Raw genomic sequence first — 21,888 nt, forward strand, 5'->3', positions numbered from 1 at the left:
TAATATAGTCATGATACTTCATAAATTTATTAATAAATGTGTATTTTATTCTTTTTTTCATTTGTTAGATTATGTCTAAGCATTTGGACAGCCCCCCAGCCATTCCTCCTAGGCAACCCACATCAAAAGCCTATTCACCACGGTATTCAATATCAGACCGGACTTCTATATCAGATCCTCCTGAAAGCCCTCCCTTATTACCACCACGAGAACCTGTGAGGACACCTGATGTTTTCTCAAGCTCACCACTACATCTCCAACCTCCCCCTTTGGGCAAAAAAAGTGATCATGGCAATGCCTTCTTCCCAAATAGCCCCTCCCCCTTTACACCACCTCCTCCTCAAACACCTTCTCCTCACGGCACAAGAAGGCATCTGCCATCACCACCATTGACACAAGAAGTGGACCTTCATTCCATTGCTGGGCCGCCTGTTCCTCCACGACAAAGCACTTCTCAACACATCCCTAAACTCCCTCCAAAAACTTACAAAAGGGAGCACACACACCCATCCATGCACAGAGATGGACCACCACTGTTGGAGAATGCCCATTCTTCCTGAGTTCCTCTGTACTGGGATGTATATTTTCCTAGCCCCAAATCCATTGCTGGCAATGGATGCACTGAATGTGCCAGCACTGAGGAGTTAAAATGAGAACTCCAAACACTAACGACTTTTCTTCAAGATGCAGTATAAGACAATGAATTTTAACCTAGATGTAATTATAAAGTGAAAATGGTATTCCAGTTTAGAATATGGAACGACTGACCTAGAGGAATTGGACAACTGATTGCACCTGAAAATCAAGTAAAGGGACTTTTTCTGGCCAATAGGCTGGAGTCCCCTTTTTGTGAAATGATCTTTATCATAAGGGATGGAAAACATAGTCTGGTGTCCAGCAGGCCCACCTGATGACCGTTTTTGTAATTCAAATTATGCACTTTTAAAAAAAACTTAAACAGGGATCTTAATATCTTCCTTTGTTTTCCTTTGCTTTACTCTTCTACTTTAGAATATTTTCTTAAAAATCACTCAAAGGACTGTGAGGAAAGGCTGTGGTACCTGACCTTGTTGAAATCAAGGCCCAGCACTGTACTACAGTCCTGTTTACAGATTATTACAGTGAACTGAATGGGTACCGAGGCTTCACCAAAGAGGTACTTTTTTTGTTGTTGTTGTTGTTGTTTTAGGAATAATTATATCAATTTTAAGAGCATTCCCCCTCACCTGTCCCCACACACCCAAACAAAATGTGGTGGTGTTGCCTTCAAAAAAGAGAAGTTTTGTGTCATTAACATGACAGAAGAACTTTAAAAAACAAAACCATCAAGTATTCTATTTGCATTTAGAAGACTGTTAATCTATGCTAGATTGTCATTTTCCCTCCTTCTCCCACAAAAGTTTACTGGTAATCGATGTCATGGCTCATATCTATCCCTCTAACCATACCATGGAAATGCAGGCACCCAATGTGAAAAGGAGCACTTGCTGGGCATCACTGACACTGTTCATGTTTTACTAATAGTTGAGTAATCAGCATATCTAGAATTATCTTGCATTACCTAAATCATATGTATATAGTGAATGTTATATAATATACCTGGCAGGTCTGTTTTAATTTAATTGAATAAAGATACAAATACTTTGTTTGGCTGGCATATATTAAATTATTATATGAAGAAAATGGTTGATTCTTTTTTCTTTTAGTTGAAAAACACACAAAAACACTAAACATAAAAGCACGTATTGTGGTACGCCTTGGTTTCTAGTTCTGGATATATGTCTTAATCCTAAAGAATGATCTAAAGTCACAGTTTGGCATATAGAAAGATATTTGGTTAGAATAGGATGGGTATCTTTTAAGCAGAACTTTGTAAGTTGTAAGTTCCTAAGCAACATGTATACAGTTAAGGTTTATGTGGAACATTCTACCTTGCTTGAGGTTTTCTGCTTTATCAAATCTATTCATAATAGAACATCTACCTGCATCATTACTATCATAATATGATTATTCATAAAGTGTGTGTACTATTCTTCTGAGTCTAACATATACTGTGACTGAAATGCATGCACCTTGTTGAAGAGAAAACATTTTATTAATCTCCACTATAACGTCTGTGAAATGTGCGGTATTCCATCCTTAGAGTTATGTGGTTCATCAGTGTCTGCGTGTATCCTCTGAATAATGAAACAACATTTCCACAATTCTGTTCACCACACCATTAGAGACATTTTTAGGAGTGCTGCAACATGGTGGGAACTTAGTACTTTAATAATTTCCTATATTTATTAAAGCGTAAAATATACATCACGATAGTACAGATGTAGTCCTTTAAGACCAGAAGGTATGTTAACTGCACCATCATTAAGCAGTCTATCCTATATTCTTATTTCTTAGAGTTGAATCCTTTTTGTTCACTATCTATACCATTCCTATGATGATAGCCATTTTTCTCTTTATAAAATATTTCTTCTTGAAAAGTGTCCTAAAAAATTAATTTCATATCCCTTCTTGGATGCAAAGTGTCCATAAGACCATCCACTCAACAGTATTTATCTAAGCCAACTTACTAGTGCTGCTACAGCTAATCATGATACACCGTCCAGACTCTCCCAGGACTTTTTACCGCGCCAGCCTCGTTGTCCCTAGGATTTCCCTTTTTATGTCTCATGGATTACTTCTCTTTTTAATTGCCCCAGGCCCATTTCAAGTGAGAACCTGATAAAAGTCACATTGGACCCCATTCAATATGTCTTTGGCTAATGTGTTAGTAGCCTTCAATAAGGTGATAACCCCTTTTCAATCTATCTATAAAGAGGAAAAATTCAAATTTGGAGTTCTAATCTTATTTTTCCCAAAGGGAACTATTCTTCTACCCCATGGTTCTAGGAGACCACTTCACTGTGCAACAGCTTTATATATGCATTGTGGATAGAGGATATTTTTATTCTGAACGGTGACATTTGGGTAAAAATATTTTCTGCAGTGGTAATTCATAAGAAAAATTATAGTTGGATGCCCTTAGGTGGAGGTGAGAAAACAATATCCTCACCTTCTCAGTATGAAACATTAACTAGTTGATAAATTTTTAACTAGTTGATAAATTTATCCTTGTAACAAAAATATACTTGATGAGGGACCAGAAATGCCAGAGAAGATAAATGCATCATTACAAAATTCTGCTTTTGAATCCTGGACATTACAGGGGGGTGAATGCAGCATGACTTTTTGTTAACGACATTCTAAAACGTAGAACATTTCTTTTAGAAATGAAAATATTTCAAGGCTGACTTTACTTAGTGGGCTGATAATCAATATAAATAAAGAGAAGTTTTTCCCATCTACACACTTTTTAAAACAGGAACAGATAAGAATATGTGTTTCTAAATTTATTAAAATACTGAGGTTATTTACTCTTCCCAGTCCTCCAAATATATTTTAAGACTATACATTATCAGGAAGTATACAAACACTGAGATTTGGCTTATTTAAAGGTTGTTGGGCATCAAGTTATGTTTAGTAGGTTACTATTCTCTTAAGGACGCTTTAACGGATCTGAATTTAACAAAGAGCATACCACACTAATACTACAATCAACAACAGTCCAGTCAACAATTACTATGTCAGCTGGAGGCTATATTATGATTCTAAATTTTTAAAGGTTTTTTTCCCTGTCCATAAATCAAAAATTACCTTATGTAAACCAAAAATTAGTTGGTATTTATGGTCATTATCCTAATTCTCAAGTTTAGCTTACTTTAAAATCTTGTACTTCATTGTCTTTTAATATGACAAATTCAGACTTTTAAGTGGCTCAGTAAAATAAATGAGGAGTGTCCCAATTAGTGTTGTACATATTGAGGAAAACTTTTTTGTTCCTTCAGATTTAGAAACAATTTAACCACTTATTTCATGGTATTCTGCTGCTGTGAATAGATTTACTTATTCTTTTAACATATATTATATGACTACACAAGTATAGGTCCTGTTGTAGTCCACATTAATCTCTACCAGTAAATAAACATCACAAGGTTAATACTGGTTTGGCAGAAAGAATTATGCAGTAAAATTATTTATAAGGGAACATGATGATTTTATTCAATATTTTTCTTCTTTGAAACATCTCATTACTAACTTATAAAATTACTTCATAATCCCTTATACATGAGCCAATGAAATATTTTTTGAGTTCTTAAGCATGAAGACTATATTTAAAATCTAAACAATAAAAGCACTTGTAACTCGTTTAGTAAATTCCATGCCTTATTTTCCATTTTTGACACCGTAAAGTGCATTTTCTGTCAACTGTGAGCAAATTTCCCTTTTGCCTTTAATGAAAATAGTGCATTAAGTAGCCAATTGCTGCAGAATTATAAAGCAAGTTAGCTAACGGTGGGTCACATTGGACTACCACTCAAAGAAACAAGATACATAACAGATGGAAGGTACATGTGGTGTGGCTTAGGGAGAGCGCACCTGTGCCAGATGCATGCCACTTTCAGTAGCTGCCAAATGTGCCTTTAATTAAGAACATCTCTAATTTTTTTCTTCAGATCAAGTCAGCATTTGGGGGCGGGATTAGGGCAGGGAACTTTGGGGTGCAAATATCTGGTGAAACCACCAGAGAATTTGTCAAAGTGACATGTATAGTTTTAGTTGAGATGTGTTTGTGTATATATGTGTATTTGCCTTTGTTTAGTAGCACGGTTATTTGCTAAAAATAATTGTCAAAAAAAAATTGCTCTGTCGGTCTTACTTTGATGTAAGAACAAAGTGTGGTCTATACATCTAATATGGCCTTTGTACCTAACCATGTTCATAGGTAATCTTTGTACTCTGTGTGCAGCAGTATTTGGTTTGCATTTTAAGTGAAAATAACGGCTGTTATTTTTCTGGCATTACTAAGATAAACCGAAAAATAATAAAGAAAAATGCCTTACATAGCCCACAAGTGTATTATTTTTGCATGTATTTATTTTAGAGAGCAGTATTTTTTAAATCATTAGTGACTCCCATTTAGCTCATACTTGTCATATAGAAATATTTTGCATTTTATCATGGTCTTTCTTTGGAGGCACTTTTTCCTTTATCAAGTTATAAAAGGATAAAAGAAGTTTCATATTTCCCTCTGTGTCAGGTTTTCTCATTGTAGTGAGTGGGAGGCCCTTGGGATGAAAATTAGTAACTTAAAAGTGACCTTGGGTGTCACCTGGATGAAGTTTCAGAGTGCTAAGGCATTTGTATTCCATAAAAGAAGTTTTGAGATACCACAGCTCCCTGACAGGCAGCTTTTGCTGAGATCTGCGGGAATGAGGCAGTGACCGTCAGTAATGCTTTCTAGGCTTGCCATGAAAATATGAGTTTAAGGTTGTAACTAAAGAATTATGCAAATGTACTGTCATTCAATGTGAACTATAGAATGTAAAAATTAATGAATCCTTAGAGAGCCAATCCCCTAATTTAAAAATAAAGGTAGATGAGGCCTGAAGAAGTGACATGACTTCGCCAACATCATATAGTAGTTAGTGAATCTGACCACTGACTCGGCTTTGATCCCTGGTATTTGGAGGACTGCTTTCAGGAATACCAAAATTAACTGGTGACTTTTACCCCCTGGTTTAAAGACACGATGTCACTGATTTATACAGATTCATTTGGTAGACCACTGTGAAATCCAAGCATGAATTATCGAGTATATTCTAGGAATTTAATAGCTATAGGAAAATAACGTTCTTATTAATTCAACTTTCTGAATATTTCTCTTGAAATGTCACTTATTTTGAGCTTTAACCAAGTGATTTACTTTTTAACTCATTTTAATCCTGTTAGGTCATCGCAGATCTGTCATATGGTACAGTCCATGGTTAAGCCTGCCTTTTTGCTGACAGGCACACATAGTGTCCAGAGGGAAGGAGGGCTTTGATATAAAGTACAATTCCAGAAAGGCAGTTTATCCTTTGTTTATCCTAAAATGTTTATCCTAATATTTTAGGACTCTTGATTCTTACTGGAGACAAGAAAAACTATAGCCTACTTAAAAGCTAATTTCTCTACCTCAGTAACTCATGAAGAAAAGGAAGAATCAACTTGATAGAAACAAGCAGGTGCTTTGGAATTATGTCTGTGTTCACCTTCTGGTTCCATTATTACATGAGTGACTTTGGAGAAATTAATCTGTTTCACATCAATACAAGGGGGTTAACAGATCTACTATTTGAGTCTATTACGAGGTTTAAAGGTAATATGTATAAAGCACATGCCTTTCACAGAGTAGGTGCTTAGTAAATGCTAACTAAATTCATATGAGGGATGCACTGTCAAAGTTTATTGGCTTTTAGGTATCTTTTAAGAGGCTGGTTGCTTATCCTGAAGCCTCATAATTTGATACTTTACTATCTGACTTCCTTTGCTGTTTATCATCACTTAAATTGGTTCTGAGTGACCTTAGGTTATAAATATTTGATAAGGGCCCATCTGACTATTCAGCATTCAACAAATATTTATACTTCCAGGTACAATTCTGATATTAGGAATATGGCAAATAAACAAAACAGGCAAAAGTGCATGTCATCGTGGGGTTTATAATCTAGTGAGGAGATGCAGACAATAAAAAGTAGTAAGCATAATAAATAAGTATATTATACATTCAAATGTTTTCACTTATGAACAAAAAAGGATATGGTGATTGGGAATGTGGGGTCCAGGGGAGGTGAACTTAAAATGGAATGGTCAGAAGCCTGCCTCCTAGAGATGACATTAATAGACTTGGAAGAGGTGAGGGAACAACACGTGCACATATCTGGGAGAAGACTACGTCAAGTCACAGGAAACAGCCAGTGAAAAGTCCAGAAGCAGAAGCGTACTTGGTGTATCTGAGGAATAGTGACACTGCTTGTATCTGGAGAAGAATAAATGTGGGCAGAATAGAAGGAGATGCCATCAGAGGTTTGATAGAACCCAGCTCACTTAAGGCTTTAAAAGCCTTTGTAATGACTTTGACTTCTTAGTGACAGAGCAACCAGTGACAAGATCTGATTTACATTTAAACAGGATCACTCTGGCTGCCCTGTTGAGAATAAAATAGTAGGAATAGAGAGACTAACCCAATACAAAAGTGACTTGGACCAGGGTGATAGCAGTGGAGGTGTTAAGAAGAGGTCAGCCAATATGAAAAACAGAATTGTTAAAGATGATGTCAGGGTTTTGGCCAGAGCAACTGGAAGGATAAAGTTACCATTAAATGGGGTGGGGAAGATACGGTTGAAGCAGGCTTGGACACATTAAGTTCAATGACTATATTAGACATCTTAAGAGATGTCAAGGAGGCAGTTGAAGATGTTAGTCTGGAGTTTGGGAGAATAGTCTAAGCTAAGGGTATTAAATTGGGAGTCACTTTCATAAAGATATTAAAGCCTGGATAAGACCACAAAGGAAGTGAGTATAGACTAGAAAAAGAGGAGCTCTAAGCAAAGGAGAACTATGGGGCACTCTAACATTAAAAGACGGGGGCGACAGGCCAGGCCTGGTAGCACCAGCTACTCTGGAGCCCGAGGCGAGAGGATCGCTTAAGCCCAGGAGTTTGAGGTTACAGTGAGCTATGATCATGCCTGTAGAGTAGCTACTGTACTCTAGCCTGGGCAACACAGAGGTCCTGTCAGAAAGAGGAAAAAGGAAAGGAAGAAAAGCGGGGAGTGGAGATGGGAAATCAGCAAGTACACCAAGAAGAAACTGCTAGTGAAGAAAAATTTGAAAACCAAGAGTATGTTATGTCTTTGAGTCCTAGTAAAGACAGGACGTGATCAGCCTGTCAAATGCTACTTGATAGAGTAAGATGACTGAGAAGGAACCATTTGTTTGACAGTATGGAAGTCACTGGGTGATCTTGACACAAGCAGTTCAGGGCAGTGGTGTGGGCCAAAGCCTGGGCCTAGTTTAATAAAGAATGGCAAGAGAGGAACTGGAGCAGTTTCCTCTTTGAAGCTTTAGAATAAAGGGAAGCAGAAAACTAGGCCATAGCTAGAACTGTCAAGAGAGGATTTCTTTTGCTTTAAAGATGGGAGAAATAAGAGCGTGTTCGTATGCTGAAGGGTTTGTCCCAGTTTAAAAGAAAAATGTGATGAGAAGAGATGGAAGCACAGATGGTATCTACCAACACCTTTACAGTAGATCCTACTATTAATATCTTCAGATAGATAGGCTTACATACATGAGAAAAAAAGCCAACACATTCAGCTTTCTTGATAAGAATTAAGAGCATTTACTGCTATTATGTATCTGAAGGGAATGAGGCAAGAAGGAATAAAAATCTTGTTTTGTAGATAAGGAAGAAGTTGTGATGACATTCAAGATTATGTACGAAGCTCTTGGAAAACAACAACAGATTTTAAAGTTACTTGGTTTGGGGATAAAAATTTTGATTATTTTGAACATCTGACAATCTCCCACAAAGATATTTTTAGCATTGCCTAAATTCATTCCTTTATATTCTGTATTTAAAACTCAGCTATAGTGTCACACATCAATTTCTATTTTTTTCCCCTTAAAATATACAGGTCTCCATCAGTTTTCTCAACCTTCTTTTAACCCATCTTCCTTTTTGAAAAACTGTACCTCTCCTTTCCTTTCCTCCCAACCCACTCCCACCAGGTGAGACTCACTGGCCCATGTACTATAAATACCAGACTGCTCAGATGCTGTGAGTACTGCCCTCACACCTTCAAATGAACTTTCAGGACAAGAGAATCCCAACCATACCAAAAGCATTACTGTTCTAGACACAGGAAGAAAGTTATTAATGGTGATGTTTCAAGAATCTGAAACTAATTTTATGATACAACTTAATGCAGAAAAATCTGTCATGTTTCTAAGTGCATGCAGTCGGTTTTCTGGAATATACAATTTTACCAGTTATAGAGAGCAATGATCATGTGCATACGTACATTCTTAAATCAGAATCTTACTGTGATAGTAAAGGTCACAGATAATTGTGAATACAAAAATATTCACTGGTTTTCAATGAATTATTTGTTTTTTGTATCTCAAGATAATCAGTTCTTTATTCTGTTTTAAAATCCAGCCTATGAATAGAATCTGAATGCTGAAACTGACATACTAGATCATACTATATGGTGACCTAATAGATGGTATCTCTAAAATTTCAGTGGGACAGTGACTTGCAGGACTGCCTTAAAATGCAGATTCCTTTGAAAAACCACCTATCAGGTCCTAGGCTTATGACCTAGGTGACCAAAAAACCTGTTAACCAAACCCCCATGTCATACAATTTACCTATATAACCACCCTGCACATGTACCCTGAACCTAAACGTTAAAAAAATGCAGATTCCTGGACCCTACCTCCAGATAATCTAATACAGTAGGACTGAAATGGTGCCCAGGAGCCTGCATTTTTTCAAGTGCCCTCATGGAGGTGATGTATTAGTTAAGACTTAAAGGCAGTGAGGAAATGAGAAACGAGGTGCTATAGAAAACACTGTTCAAAGGGTTTCCCTGATGTTCTAGTATCAAGTCCCAGACTAAACTATTTGTTACAGGATGAAATAGCCCACTGGGGAGAACCCTAGAATCTGGTCCACAAATCCTTGGTTCTCAAAGGCTCCGATTCGGTAGTCAGAGAAGCAGGACAGTCCTTGCTTGGGCCTATATATATACTGATCTCACAAGGCTATAGAAAGGTCCTACTGCAACTCCTAGACTGTGCAAAATATCTACTTCATCTTTTGGTAGAATGCTTCTTTCTGATTATCAACTCAAATACTTCTCAAAGACATCTGTGGTCTCCTATGTAAAGTGCACTTCTCCAGAGGGCTGGAAGTCACAAATGTAGCCATTGTCAAGTTCTTTTCCACACTGCTCCATCCATGCATTACTTGATGTGATGCAACACAGTGCCTGGTGGCCCATGCCTGTAATCCCAGCCCTTTGGGAGGCTGAGGCGGGAGGAGGCTAGAGCCCAGGAGTTTGAGACCAGCCTGGGCAAGATAGTGAGACCTTGTCTCTACAAAATTTTCTAATCAGCCAGGTGTAGTGGTGCACACCCGCAGTCCTAGCTACTCAGAAGGCTGAGGCAGGAGGATTGCTTGAGGAGTTTGAGGCTGCAGTGAGCTATGACCTTTCTTTTTTTAATTGGTGAGATGTTTTCTAATGTCAGATGCTGTGAAAGTGACAGTGGTGCCTTTAACTGCTTCTGAAGGCAACTATGTTTTTTCTTCGTGATTGATATTTTTCCTTTAAAGAAAGGCAGGGAGGTAGAGTGATAACTGAAGCTGTCAAATTAAGAGTAAAACTTATTTTCTGTAGCTCTCTACTTATTAAAGCACCACCATTAATGTTGGCATCGACTACTTATTGTGTACCTACTATGCAGTCTTCAAGACGTTAAAAGGAATTTTAAAATATATGGCAAATATATATATTATGGCATAGTTCCTGCCCTTGAGGGGACTCATATTCTTACTAGGAAGATACAACAAACACATAAAAAGATAAGTTACACCACAAGAAGTCACAAAGAGATGAAGAGACTTAAACTGGGTCTTAAGATCGGCAGAGAGGACAGAACTAGAGAAAGGGCATAAACCAAGAGTGAGCCTGGGCAAGGTGCATGAATGACTGAGAAACAGTAAAAACCCAGTTTACTTGAGGTAAGTCAGTTCACCTAGAACTTTGAAAAGTATGAGATGGTAGTCAGCGAGAAAACCTAGACCCTTACTGGAGAGAGCAAGCCTTGGATGTCAAATCAAGAAGTTTGGAATTTCACTGTAGACCAGTAAAAACAGAAGAGTTTCACATAAAGCAATATTTGGGAATACTGTATTAGAGACATGCAGGACAGATGGGAGCAAAGAGTGCCTGGAGGCAGTTAGAAATGGGATCTAATTAAACTTAAGAGCCCTGCACAGCAAAAGAAGCTATCAATAGAATGAACCAGCAAGCAATGGAATGGGAAAAAAAATGTCTCAATCCACTTATCTAACAAAGGGCTAATATCCAAAATCTATGGAAAACTTAGATTTACAAGAAAAAAAAAACATCAAAAAGTGGGCAAAGGATATGAAGACACTTTTCAGAAGAAGACATTTATGCAGCCAACAAATATGAAAAACTCATCGTCACTGGTCATTAGAGAAATGCAAGTCAAAACCACACTGAGATACCACCTCATACCAGTTAGAATGGCGATCATTAAAAAATCTGGAGACAACAGATGCTGGAGAGGATGTGGAGAAATAGGAACGCTTTTACACTGTTGGTGGGAGTATAAATAAATTCAACCATTGTGGAAGACAGTGTGGTGATTCCTCAAGTATCTAGAAACAGAAATACCATTTGACCCAGCAATCCCATTACTGGGTATATACCAAAAGGATTATAAATCATTCTATTATAAAGATACATGCACATGTTTATTGCGGCACTGTTCACAATAGCAAAGACTTGGAACCAACCCAAATGCCCATCAGTGATAGACTGGATAAAGAAAATGTGGCACATATATACCATGGAATACTATGCAGCCATTAAAAAATGAGTTCATGTCCTTTGAAGGGACATGGATGAAACCAGAAACCATCATTCTCAGCAAACTGACAAAAGAATAGGAAACCAAACACCGCATGTTCTCACTCATAAGTGGGTGTTGAACAATGAGAACACATGGACACAGGGAGGGGAACATCACACACTGGGGCCTGGGGGGTGGGGGCTAGGGGAGGAATAGCAGGGGGTGGGGGGATTGGGGAGGGATAGCATTAGGAGAAATACCTAATGTAGATGACGGGGCAATGGAGGCAGCAAATCATCACCAAGGCATGTGTATACCTGTGTAACAAAGCTGCACGATCTGTACATGTACCCCAGAACTTAAAAGTATAATAAATAAATTTTTTAAAAAAGCAAGCTACAGAAAATCCAGGTGTCAAATGATTGGGACCACTTGGGGAGTAAGTACAGCATTAATTATTTCTAGTTTCATAAAATACAACTCAATTATTCTGGAGTTACACTACAGATGTAACATCAAGATTTTTCATAGGATGCTACCAAAATAAAATTGGTGAGGTGTATGATAGTTTTTCAGCCTTTCTAGTAACTGATCAATTTTAGTGATAAACAGAAGATGAAAGAGAAAGGAATTTTATTGTGTTTACATTTTATTTAATAGGTTGTGACTTCTGTAGTATTTCACTTTCCATGTCCAGTCAATTTGGCATTGTGCTTTCAAGCACTGCTGGCCTGATAATAGAGAAAAATCTAATTTCAAATGAATTCATTAACTTCAGGGAAATGAAAATCTTGGCTTAAACTTAAATATTGCAAACTCCAAAAACTTGGCAGTGATCCTTTATGTGTTCCAGACAATTACTGTTCCAAATGCACTAGGTAAGTTCCTAATTTGTCATCAAACAGAAGAAAACTTGCAACACTTAGAAGTGAACTTTTGCCTGTTTTATCAACAAACACATCAGTAGAGGAACAGCTTCTGAAGACACCAGTTTGAGTAACAAGACTTTGAATGAACAGAACTCAAATGCCCCTAATTTACTATAGGGAACTGCCTGGGAGTAAAGACAAATTGTTTAAACCTAATTTTTTTTCTATTATAAATCTGATGTTTGGGGCATATCAAGGATGCTGGCCATGTTGGACATATCCATGTGGAAACAGCACGTTTTATCACCCCAGAGCCAGGCATACCTGTTGCAATTTGATTCCTCTATCTGAGCTGTTAAGAGCTTTATTTACAAAATAGGAAAACAGTCAAGTACTGCAATCCTGAATTTTCACTTTGACCTGGTGTTTGTAGCAACCACTGTGTGTGAGTCACTAAAGTTTTGGTGCTACTGCCACCTTCTTTTCAGGCTGCAGAAAGTCTTTTTAAAAGGATGTGGCTAAATCACTGCTTTTTTCCTAGTCCATCAGGTCATGAGTGTGTGTGACACTCAAGATCACTAGTGGATCTTTAATACTGAGTAATCAACAAAACAGTCTACACTGTTTCCATCCTCAGCATAACCCACACAAGGGAAAATGTTTGCCTTCCTCTCTCCCCAGTCTGTACAGAAATCCTTGTTCCCTTTACTGATTTCCGTAACCACAGAACAAGTTTGTAGATCAATGTGTTTTTAAGCTTTGAACTTTCTGAATCATGGTTTCAGCACAAATTCTGCGTAACTCAAATTTAGAGCATATAAAATACAGTTTGTTAACTAATCCTTTGCCTTAAGAGATGTTAGATATGGCCTTGAGTTTTTGGAAGACATGAAGCCAGACAGAACTGGACCCTAACACAGTGTATATTAATTAGTCTAAGAACACTGGATGAATTAATAAGCTAAATGCTAGGAAGCATAAAATTCACATCCATGTTAAATAGGAACATTCTTAATATTATACTCGGGGAATGACTTCAAGGTAGAAGTTTTCATTCTTACAAACGTTTATTTTCCTTCAAATTTATTGTGTTTTTCTGTAATGATGTGAAAAGTCTTCATTTCCCTTTTCCCCAGTGGTGAGGTTCAAAAAGCCAGATCTTAACCAGAAACTAATCTTCATCTCTTCAATGTCTTGTATGTTGATTTAGTTTCATATGTATTTATATTAGTTTTCCTCAGGGATTTATACATCGATATATATATATATATATATATATGTGTGTATATATATATATTCCTACACAGATATATACAAGCTTTTTATCCTCATCTTACCACTTGACAATACAACTTTAAGTATGTTTTACACAGCTGTTCCTTGGTCAAGGTCATTTGCAAGAGCAAGTCGGTTTCTGAAGAAATCTTGTTTGGTGGGTGAAGGATCCATTGAGAGATTCTCATTAGTTTTTTCCCTGTATTCTGATCCACTGGACCTAAAATCTCAGCACACAGATAAAGTACAGGTTGATTTGGTTTTAATTGTTTTCAAATATTTTATCTATCCCAATTGTTTTGCATTTGTAAAACAGTTGCTCCCTAGATCTGGAATACTTTTTACTCCCTTGAATTTCATGACTTAGAATATGTGTATCTAAGATTTGCATTGAATATAAAGAGAGTATCTTTCTAATGCTTTATGAGGACAACTGTGACAACTGTATATGTCAGTGTAAGATATTGTGTAATAACATCCTAATAGGGGAACAAAAGCTCAGAACATTCAAGAAATCCTGTTTTTGATTCAGTGAAGTAACAACTCCACAAATTACCAAGGCCCTTACATTAAAATGATGGAATTCATGGTTCTCAACCAAGGTTACCAAGGACCTTCATTGAATTTGGTATTACATTACAAACTCTTGCTTTTGCTTGTTTTCATTTTTAAATCAAAGATTTATTGAAGCCAACCACACATATATGCTACATTTGGTAGAATGCAGAAATTCGTACAGTAATCAGATTGCAGAGATACTATAATCTCAACCACCGCAAAAGAGACCAAAGCCAATCAATAGTCAACAACTGAAATCAGTCCATTTGAGTCCCCAGTCGAGGGTGCATTCTTCCTTTATCTTGGTTAAGCCACTTGGGTAATCCATTCCAGCTCTGTACCTTCTCCAGTTTTCTCAAGTCAGAAGTCCCTGGAGGGAGGAGGCTTTCTGGAAATAATCTCTGATAAGCTAAACTGGGGCCCTTTGACTAGCTTAAACTCTAACCTAGAATGGGTAAAACTAGTCCAGACACTCAGAACCAATATCAAAAAACCTCATGCAGGGTGTATGAAAGTGATGTTAGACATGAAGTTCTTTGTCCAAAGTTCCTATACAACTGACCAAGTTCTCCATATGCTGAGGCTGTCAGGTACACTTCCACTATCCACCAAAGAAGGGTCCAGGGCCTCTGAGTCCTTGCACTATTATTGGTTTGCTACTGTTGGCTCCTCACTCTTATTATTAGATATGTTAATCATGACTATCATTTACTGAATTAATGGGCAGAATTCAAACATCTCTTTACATTATCCAAGGAAGAAGTTGGATCCACAAAGACTAAAAACCCTAACATCTGGAAACCCAGTGACTGACTAGGTGTTTTCACTTTGCACCCTGATAATCAATATCACAGATGAAGCCATAGCCACCCGCCATGCTTTCTACTTCGGGTTTGTAAGGAGCACTTTTCCACTATGTCCCAGTGCAGAGAGGAAAAACTATTCTCTCTCTCAACTCCAGTACATCTGGGTACTCATCAAGCAAGATACCTGAGTGGGATGAGGTTCTCTTCCTTTTCAGGAACCCCCCCAAGTTCTCCTTTGAAAGAGCTTCCACATGGCCCACCCTAAAACTCCAGGCCTTCTCTCATCTTTCACAGATCCCCCTACCTCCGGTTCAAATCATCCCTGATTAGTGCAGTTGTACCCCAAATTTAGGAAGATGTATTTTTGACCATTTCATTCTTTCCCTATGTCTTCCAATATTCAGAAGACAAGGAATGCCTACAATTTTGGGGGCAGGAAGTAGGGAGCAGGATTTGAATTGGGCTGTTATTTCTTCTTGTTCCCCACGGGACAGTTTCTCATCAGAAAGTCATTAGTCAAAACTTGAAATCTTCGCCTGGTATTTCCCCTCTTGGCTACATCTGGTCTCTCCAAAACCCAATATGTCACACTTTGATGGTTCCAACATGCAACTGTTTAGTGTTTACCTGAAAATAGGAAAGCTTTGATGTCACCACCAGCCCCAAGGACCACAGAAATCTTCACCAGTTGCGTTCCCATTTCTGAAACAAATGCCAAAATCGCCCTGTCTAGTTTTCAGAGTCCACAAACTCAGCTTAAATTTTTTTAACTGCTCTTCTCACAAATTGTACCTTCCCTGTCTCCAGTGTCTGAATTTCTCTGCATTTCTTGATATTAATAAAACAGCTAAATTGCTCATCCTTTTCAAAGTCCAGCATTCTACTACAGCCATGACTAAAAGCTCATTTTCATCCTTGTAAATATCATTTTAACTGACTCTTTATAATGCTTATGTGTATACAGCCACCTGGACTCTTCCAAAGGTGTGACTGTTAGGCTCTGAAGTAGTGCATACCTAAATTACTAGGAAATAACCTGTAGAATCAAGGAGAAAAAGCCAGCAGATCTGCTTTTATTCCCTTTCTCTATGAAACAGAAATGGCTTTTGAGCTCCTGGAGCCATTGTGGCTGACTGCAGGGCGTATCTGAGCAGACATTAAAGGAACAGGTAGGCAAACACTTGCTGGGGAAGGGTACAATGGCTGCCAGGACATACTGACACATAACCATCCAAGTATTTGATGGAAAGAGGAAAAGACAACAGACCTGTTGCTAACTTTCCTTTCACTCAAGGGTGACAAAGAAAATAGCAAATTGAATAAGTCAGACAAGGTCTACATTTGCTATTAATAAACCTGGAAAGCTTGTTTGGAGCTGGGGATGGGAGAGTAGTTGAATCCAGTGCTGTAAAAACCTCTGACTTAAGAAGGCTTGGTTCTCTGATTGGAAAGACTATCTTCCTTGAAAGGTTTAGGAGACATGCATCTCTCTCAAGAAGTAAAGGGCAAGGAAACACCCATCCTGTCAGCCAGTCAGTCAGCCCTGGTAATCAAAGCAACAGCCTTGTGTGGCTCCACCTTTATTTCCACTCAGACAACACTTCAGATTTTAAATCCAAAGGACAGCACCAATATCATGGAGGCAATCTGATTGACGCAGGAGGGACTGATCTATGAGAAAGGACAAGAGGACTAAGGGAATCCACCGGCCCTTTATCTAAGGAGAATCCCAAACAGCTGCAAGAGGACTGACAGCAATTAACCAACATGAGTTTGGAGAGCCCATAGCAAATGAGCATTTATTTAATGTATATTAGTTGAGTGCCTACTATGTGCTACGTATTACACCTCATATCAATAGTTAGGTTACCCTTACATTGATCTGTAAGCTCCTAATGGGCAGGAACTATTTCTCTTACATCTTTTCTGCTGGACAGAACCTAGTATATTAAAGACCCTTAATTGGTTGATTTCAAATGGCTTATTGAGAAACATCTGTAATCAAGGTTAAGTAATCTAAAATGTTTACCCCTTCAACTATCCCCTTTAAAGTTATATAGGAAATGAAATGGAGAATGAGAAAGAACCCCAAACTGAGTAAGAGTGGGAGAGGGACTTAAAATGAGCTTTAAGGAGATAGAGAATAGGTGAGATCAAGTTATCAATGATTCTTTAGCAGCCCTGCTTCTATTCCATGGTCTGTTCAACAGCTGAAGCTGGACATATACAAAAACTGCTGGGAAGACACCAAAATAAGACCATTCGCTGACATGAAATGATTACATTCGGGGCCCTGTAGAAGTACTCTCTCTGTGTGTGATTAAGAAAATCGATGGTGATAGGATTGGTGGAGGGAGGGTGATGACAAGGAAGGAGACACTCTGACGCATGTAAATTTTAAAGTGCTAAAGAGGAAGTGGATGAGCAAGGAAGTAGAATTAATCATCTGGAAGCCATATTCTTTATCTCCTACTCCCCTGAAATTGGAAAATAAAAGAGAGAGTACCATCTACATGCCCTACTCCTAAGCTGTCTCACGTGAGCCTCTTCCCCACTGCCACATCTGCCATCGACAATACTCATTAAGTGGTGCAAGGTGTGTATATTAAGGTGACATATAATTTGCCCCAAACTTCACAATAATCTAGGTTTAAATCTTTGACAGCCTCTGTATAGATCTTTCTAGAAGGGGATAGTTTGTCTTCCATCCTGCTCAAAGGCAGGGGAATAAGTTCCAGTCTAGCATCAGCCTACCATAGTAAGTCTGTTCCCTCTAAGAATACTCATTTAAAATGTTTAAAATCATTTAACATTTCCAAACTTTAAGATATGTAGCCTTTATTCTGATCAATTCTGGGTACCCTTCAGGGACATGTGACCTTGTAACTACCCAGGACAAATGTGCCTGAGATGGAAACAATCAGAGGTCATTCTTTTCCCCAAATATTGTGGGCATTTTTCAGAATTGTTTTAATGATGTCAACTTGACTCCCTTTTGAATCCTTGTGGGTATGAGCCTTCGGCCCTCCCAGCCTCAGAGGGAAGAGAACCCTTTCTCAGGATTTCTGTTGCATCTGGCTCCATGCCTAGCTTCATCCCGAAGCAGCATTCTGGGTGTGTGGGGCCACCAGCCAAACAAGCCCCTATGGAACAAAAAGTGTATCAGTGTAGACAGGAATGAGCCTCCAGAGGGCTGTGGGGGAGGAAGGCAGTGAGCCCCAGACAGGACACAAGTGGCTTTGCTGGCACTGGCCCATGTGAACCTGTGAGGCCAGGCTCTGCAATGGTTCCAGTACTCAGGATTGGCCACTTCTTAAAGTCCCAGGGCTTGCTGCCAGCCTGACATCCTGACATGCAAGAGGAGAATGGGCTGAATGTCTCTTCTGGTTCCTTCCTCTGCCTGTCCACAGGCCTGACTTCAGAGTGCAAGTTCCTGTGTAATGGCTGGGACTGTGTCATTCATGATTCCTATACAAGTGTCTTGCATAGTGCATGCATATAAGATTGAATGCTTAATTGATGAGAAGAATGGTGTGTTCTCATCTGAGTTAAAAGCCACTGCCCTTCCTGTGCTACACTGGGGTTTCCCTGACCTTCCTCTTTACTTTAAAATGGAGCAGACTTTCCATCATCCTCACATGAAAATACTCAGAAAATGCTACTTAAGCTGCCTCTTCAACCCATGCAAAGTCTCCAGAGTGCCCACTGCAGCACTCCAAGCACCTGATGGTACTGACTACACTAGGCCAAATCTAAAAAGCCAGGAAAGCCTGCCAGACGGTCATCTGTGTGGCTCCACCTTTACTTCCACTCAGACAACACTTCAGATTTTAAATACAAAGGATAGAATCAGTATTGGTGGCGACAATGTAATTGATGCAGGAGGGACTAATCTATAAGAAAGTACAAGAGGATTAAGGGAATCCCAAACAGCCCCAAGAGGACTGACAGCAATTAACCAACATGAACTTGGAGAACCCATAGCAAGTCCTCTACATTATACCAATGTCTGTGGGGAGTTACAAAAAGATAAAACCTGGTCTTCTACATGCTAGGGCTTTAAAATTGTTAAGTCCCAAAGCCTCATTAATTTCTTGTTTCAGGTGATAAAAAGATGTGATTACCCAGATTGAACTACAACAAAGACAAACTATAGATAAAGCAAATCCCCACAACGGAAAGGACTCTGGTGATTTCTTCAACAATCTCCCACTCGGTGCAGGGACCACTTTCATAGTATCCCTGACCAGAGACCTCTCATGAACCCATTCCCTAATGACACAGCCAGCTCCAGTTCCAGGCAGCTGCATTTGTAGGAAATTCTTCCTCTTAGCCACTGCTCCTAGTTCTGCCCTCTGAATCCAGAGAGGACAAATACACTCCCTCTGTCTCATGTCACTGGCAAAACAATTTCTTACACCTCTCTGACAAATAGGAATTTGTAAAGGGACCAGTGGTGGATCTATTGCTCATTGTTTTCCAACAGACAGCACCCAGTCATTATAAATGACAGTGGGCAAAAAGTGGCTGTTTTGGGAATACTTTGGTTTAAAAAAAAAAAAGATAGGCTCAAGCTGTGCCCTTAGGATTTTGGAATCCTTAGAAGGATGCAGGAGTCTGACTGGGCACGGTGGCTCACACCCGTAATCCCAACACTTTGGGAGGCCAAGGCAGGTGAATCACTTGAGGTCAGGAGTTCAAGACCACCCTGGCCAACATGGTAAAACCCTGTCTCTACAAAAAATACAAAAACAAAACAAAACAAAAGTAGCCAGGGGTGGTGGCAGGTGCCTGTAATCCCAGCTACTCGGGAGGCTGGGGCAGGAGAATAGCCTGAACCCAGGAGGCAGAGGCTGCAGTGAGCTGTGATTGTGCCATTGTGCCCCAGCCTGGGCAGCTGAGCAAGACTGCATGTCAAGAAGGATTCAAGAGTCTAAATCCCAAGGGTGGACTGGAAAAGTACCTGTTTCCAGGTTCTCCCACCCCTGTCAACTTGACAGATGTTGGCGCTGGGTCAAGACAGATCTATGATTCTAGAAAGAGGAATACAATTCTTAACTCTTCAAACCCTGAGTAAGGTGGGTTGAGGATCCAGCAACAGCATGCAAGCACACACTGGGTTCCTCAGCAAAACTGAAAGGGAATGCTGGGCTCTGGCTAAATGTAGACCTGTTGTTCTTTCTTCCTCTTCCCCCTTCTCCAATAACAATAGGTACCACTAATCTTAGTACCACCCTCCCCACAGGAGTACAATTACAATTAGACAAACCAGCAAGAACAAAGTCCCCAATTCCTCCACCAATACCACAATCTAAATCAGCCTGTGACCTTGACCTTCAAGGAAAAGGTGATTTCCCTGTGCTTCCTTACTCATCAGCAGCTCTCCAAAGGCAGCAATAAAGCCTCTGTTTAACTTTTCCACCCACTAAAATATGAAGACTTACTATTTAAAACTGACTGCAAGAGCATCCTCCACCAAGAGTAACTAAGCAGCAGGGAAAATCTCTCTAAGGGGGAGGGAGGGAGGTCTGAGCCAGTGGAGACTGAAACAGCAGTTTCTCAGGCAGGCAGCGGCTGGACTGGCAAATCCCTCTATGGTCAAATGCTAATGCTCACCTCTCTCTTCCTTATATTTTATGCTGGGGTCAGACTATAAGACAGTGCTGACCAAAATGCCTGGTGGGTGATGTTTTATACAACAACAATGACTTAGAATCTCAGAAGGACCACAGGAGGAAAATGCCTTGTTTTTCCTCCTATGGAATACAGAAACTACATTAAAGTGATTTCTAACTAGGGCCACGCCAAATCCACTCATTCAGGGAAAGCACTAACAGAAGTCCCAATAAACATGGATTAGCACCCAGGATGACAATAGGTCCCTAAATGCAGAAATGCTGAGATCCCGTAGAAAACTTTCCACAGATGGGGAGATCTGAAGGAGCATCCATGACCCCCAACCCCAATAGTGGATCCCACTCCTCCCAGTCTAAAGGGGCTTGTCACCAGCTCATTTCTCAAGGGAACCTCCTCTGCCCACTCCTCTTGGGACACACGACTTTGGGAACAAGGAAGGAGGGATAAAAGAAGAGGCAGGGCAGAGAGCTGAGTCTGCTTCTACTCTGGGAGATTAAAATGAGAAACAGCTTCACCCCACAGGAGTCATGGCTACCGGGTACAGGCACTGTACTTGAAGCAGTTGTGTGAGACCAGGCTACTTGATACTTATTATTGTTAAAACCTCAAGATTTAGCACAAAGGGAAATGAGTTACAATGCTGTCTTGTCTAAGGGCTACTCACTTCTTTTTAAAGAGCTTGCGGAAGGAGCTGCGAAAGCCCCCTTTCTGGTCTTGCCTGGGATTTTGATCGCTGAAAGATGTTTGTTCACTTTCTCTTTCTTCTTTGGGACAGAATCTGGTAGTATCTTCTAAATGCATCTCCTGGAAACAAAAAAAGAGGTTTTTTTTTTTTTTACTCCTTTCCAAACTTATTATGGATCCTGACTATGGGCAACTTTGCAATGTTGTCACTTTCCTCTCCCACACCAAGACTACCAGTGGGCACCCAATCCCAACTAAAGCAAACCTAGGCTAATGAAGAAACCAGTAGGTGAAAAGAGGATAATTTTCTGCTGAGTGTACTATTTTCTACGTATCAAGGCAAATAATCTAGTGTAATATAACAATAATCAAAGGAAATAAATGTAGCTAATGTTTAAAAAGTGAATAAATTAAATTCTTATTTTGGCACCAACATTGTGGTGCTGGAAAACCAGTAGCAGTCCCCTCATATCTCCAGGTGTTTCTCTTTCTACAAAGTAAGGACGTTCCTTATTTGTAATGCTAGCTTTAAAGTC

The 21,888-nt window shown here is 39.3% G+C and overlaps 2 protein-coding genes across 53 annotated transcripts in view; one reads left to right on the top strand and one right to left on the bottom strand.

The window, feature by feature from the left end:
• Positions 1-4,943, top strand: part of SOS1 (SOS Ras/Rac guanine nucleotide exchange factor 1) — a 132,593-nt gene extending 127,650 nt beyond the window's left edge. For all 3 annotated transcript variants that reach the window (XM_035272736.3, XM_035272737.3, XM_054245024.2), the window contains one exon: positions 69-4,943. In XM_035272736.3, coding sequence (XP_035128627.2) covers positions 69-560 — 492 coding nt within the window. In that variant the 3' untranslated portion in view covers positions 561-4,943. The remainder of the gene's footprint in view (positions 1-68) is intronic.
• Positions 1-21,888, bottom strand: part of ARHGEF33 (Rho guanine nucleotide exchange factor 33) — a 142,924-nt gene that overhangs the window by 44,918 nt on the left and 76,118 nt on the right. For 6 of the 50 annotated variants that reach the window (XM_078349468.1, XM_054245028.2, XM_035272754.3 and 3 more), the window contains one exon: positions 21,333-21,472. In XM_078349468.1, coding sequence (XP_078205594.1) covers positions 21,333-21,472 — 140 coding nt within the window. Of the gene's footprint in view, positions 1-12,154; positions 13,895-14,326; positions 18,175-21,332; positions 21,473-21,888 lie in introns of those variants that run through there. The other 44 variants (XR_013526658.1, XM_078349465.1, XM_078349461.1 and 41 more) reach the window with 14 other exon arrangements.

The sequence above is a fragment of the Callithrix jacchus genome, chromosome 14, assembly GCF_049354715.1.
Source record: "Callithrix jacchus isolate 240 chromosome 14, calJac240_pri, whole genome shotgun sequence".
Classification (NCBI taxonomy): Eukaryota; Metazoa; Chordata; class Mammalia; order Primates; family Cebidae; genus Callithrix; species Callithrix jacchus.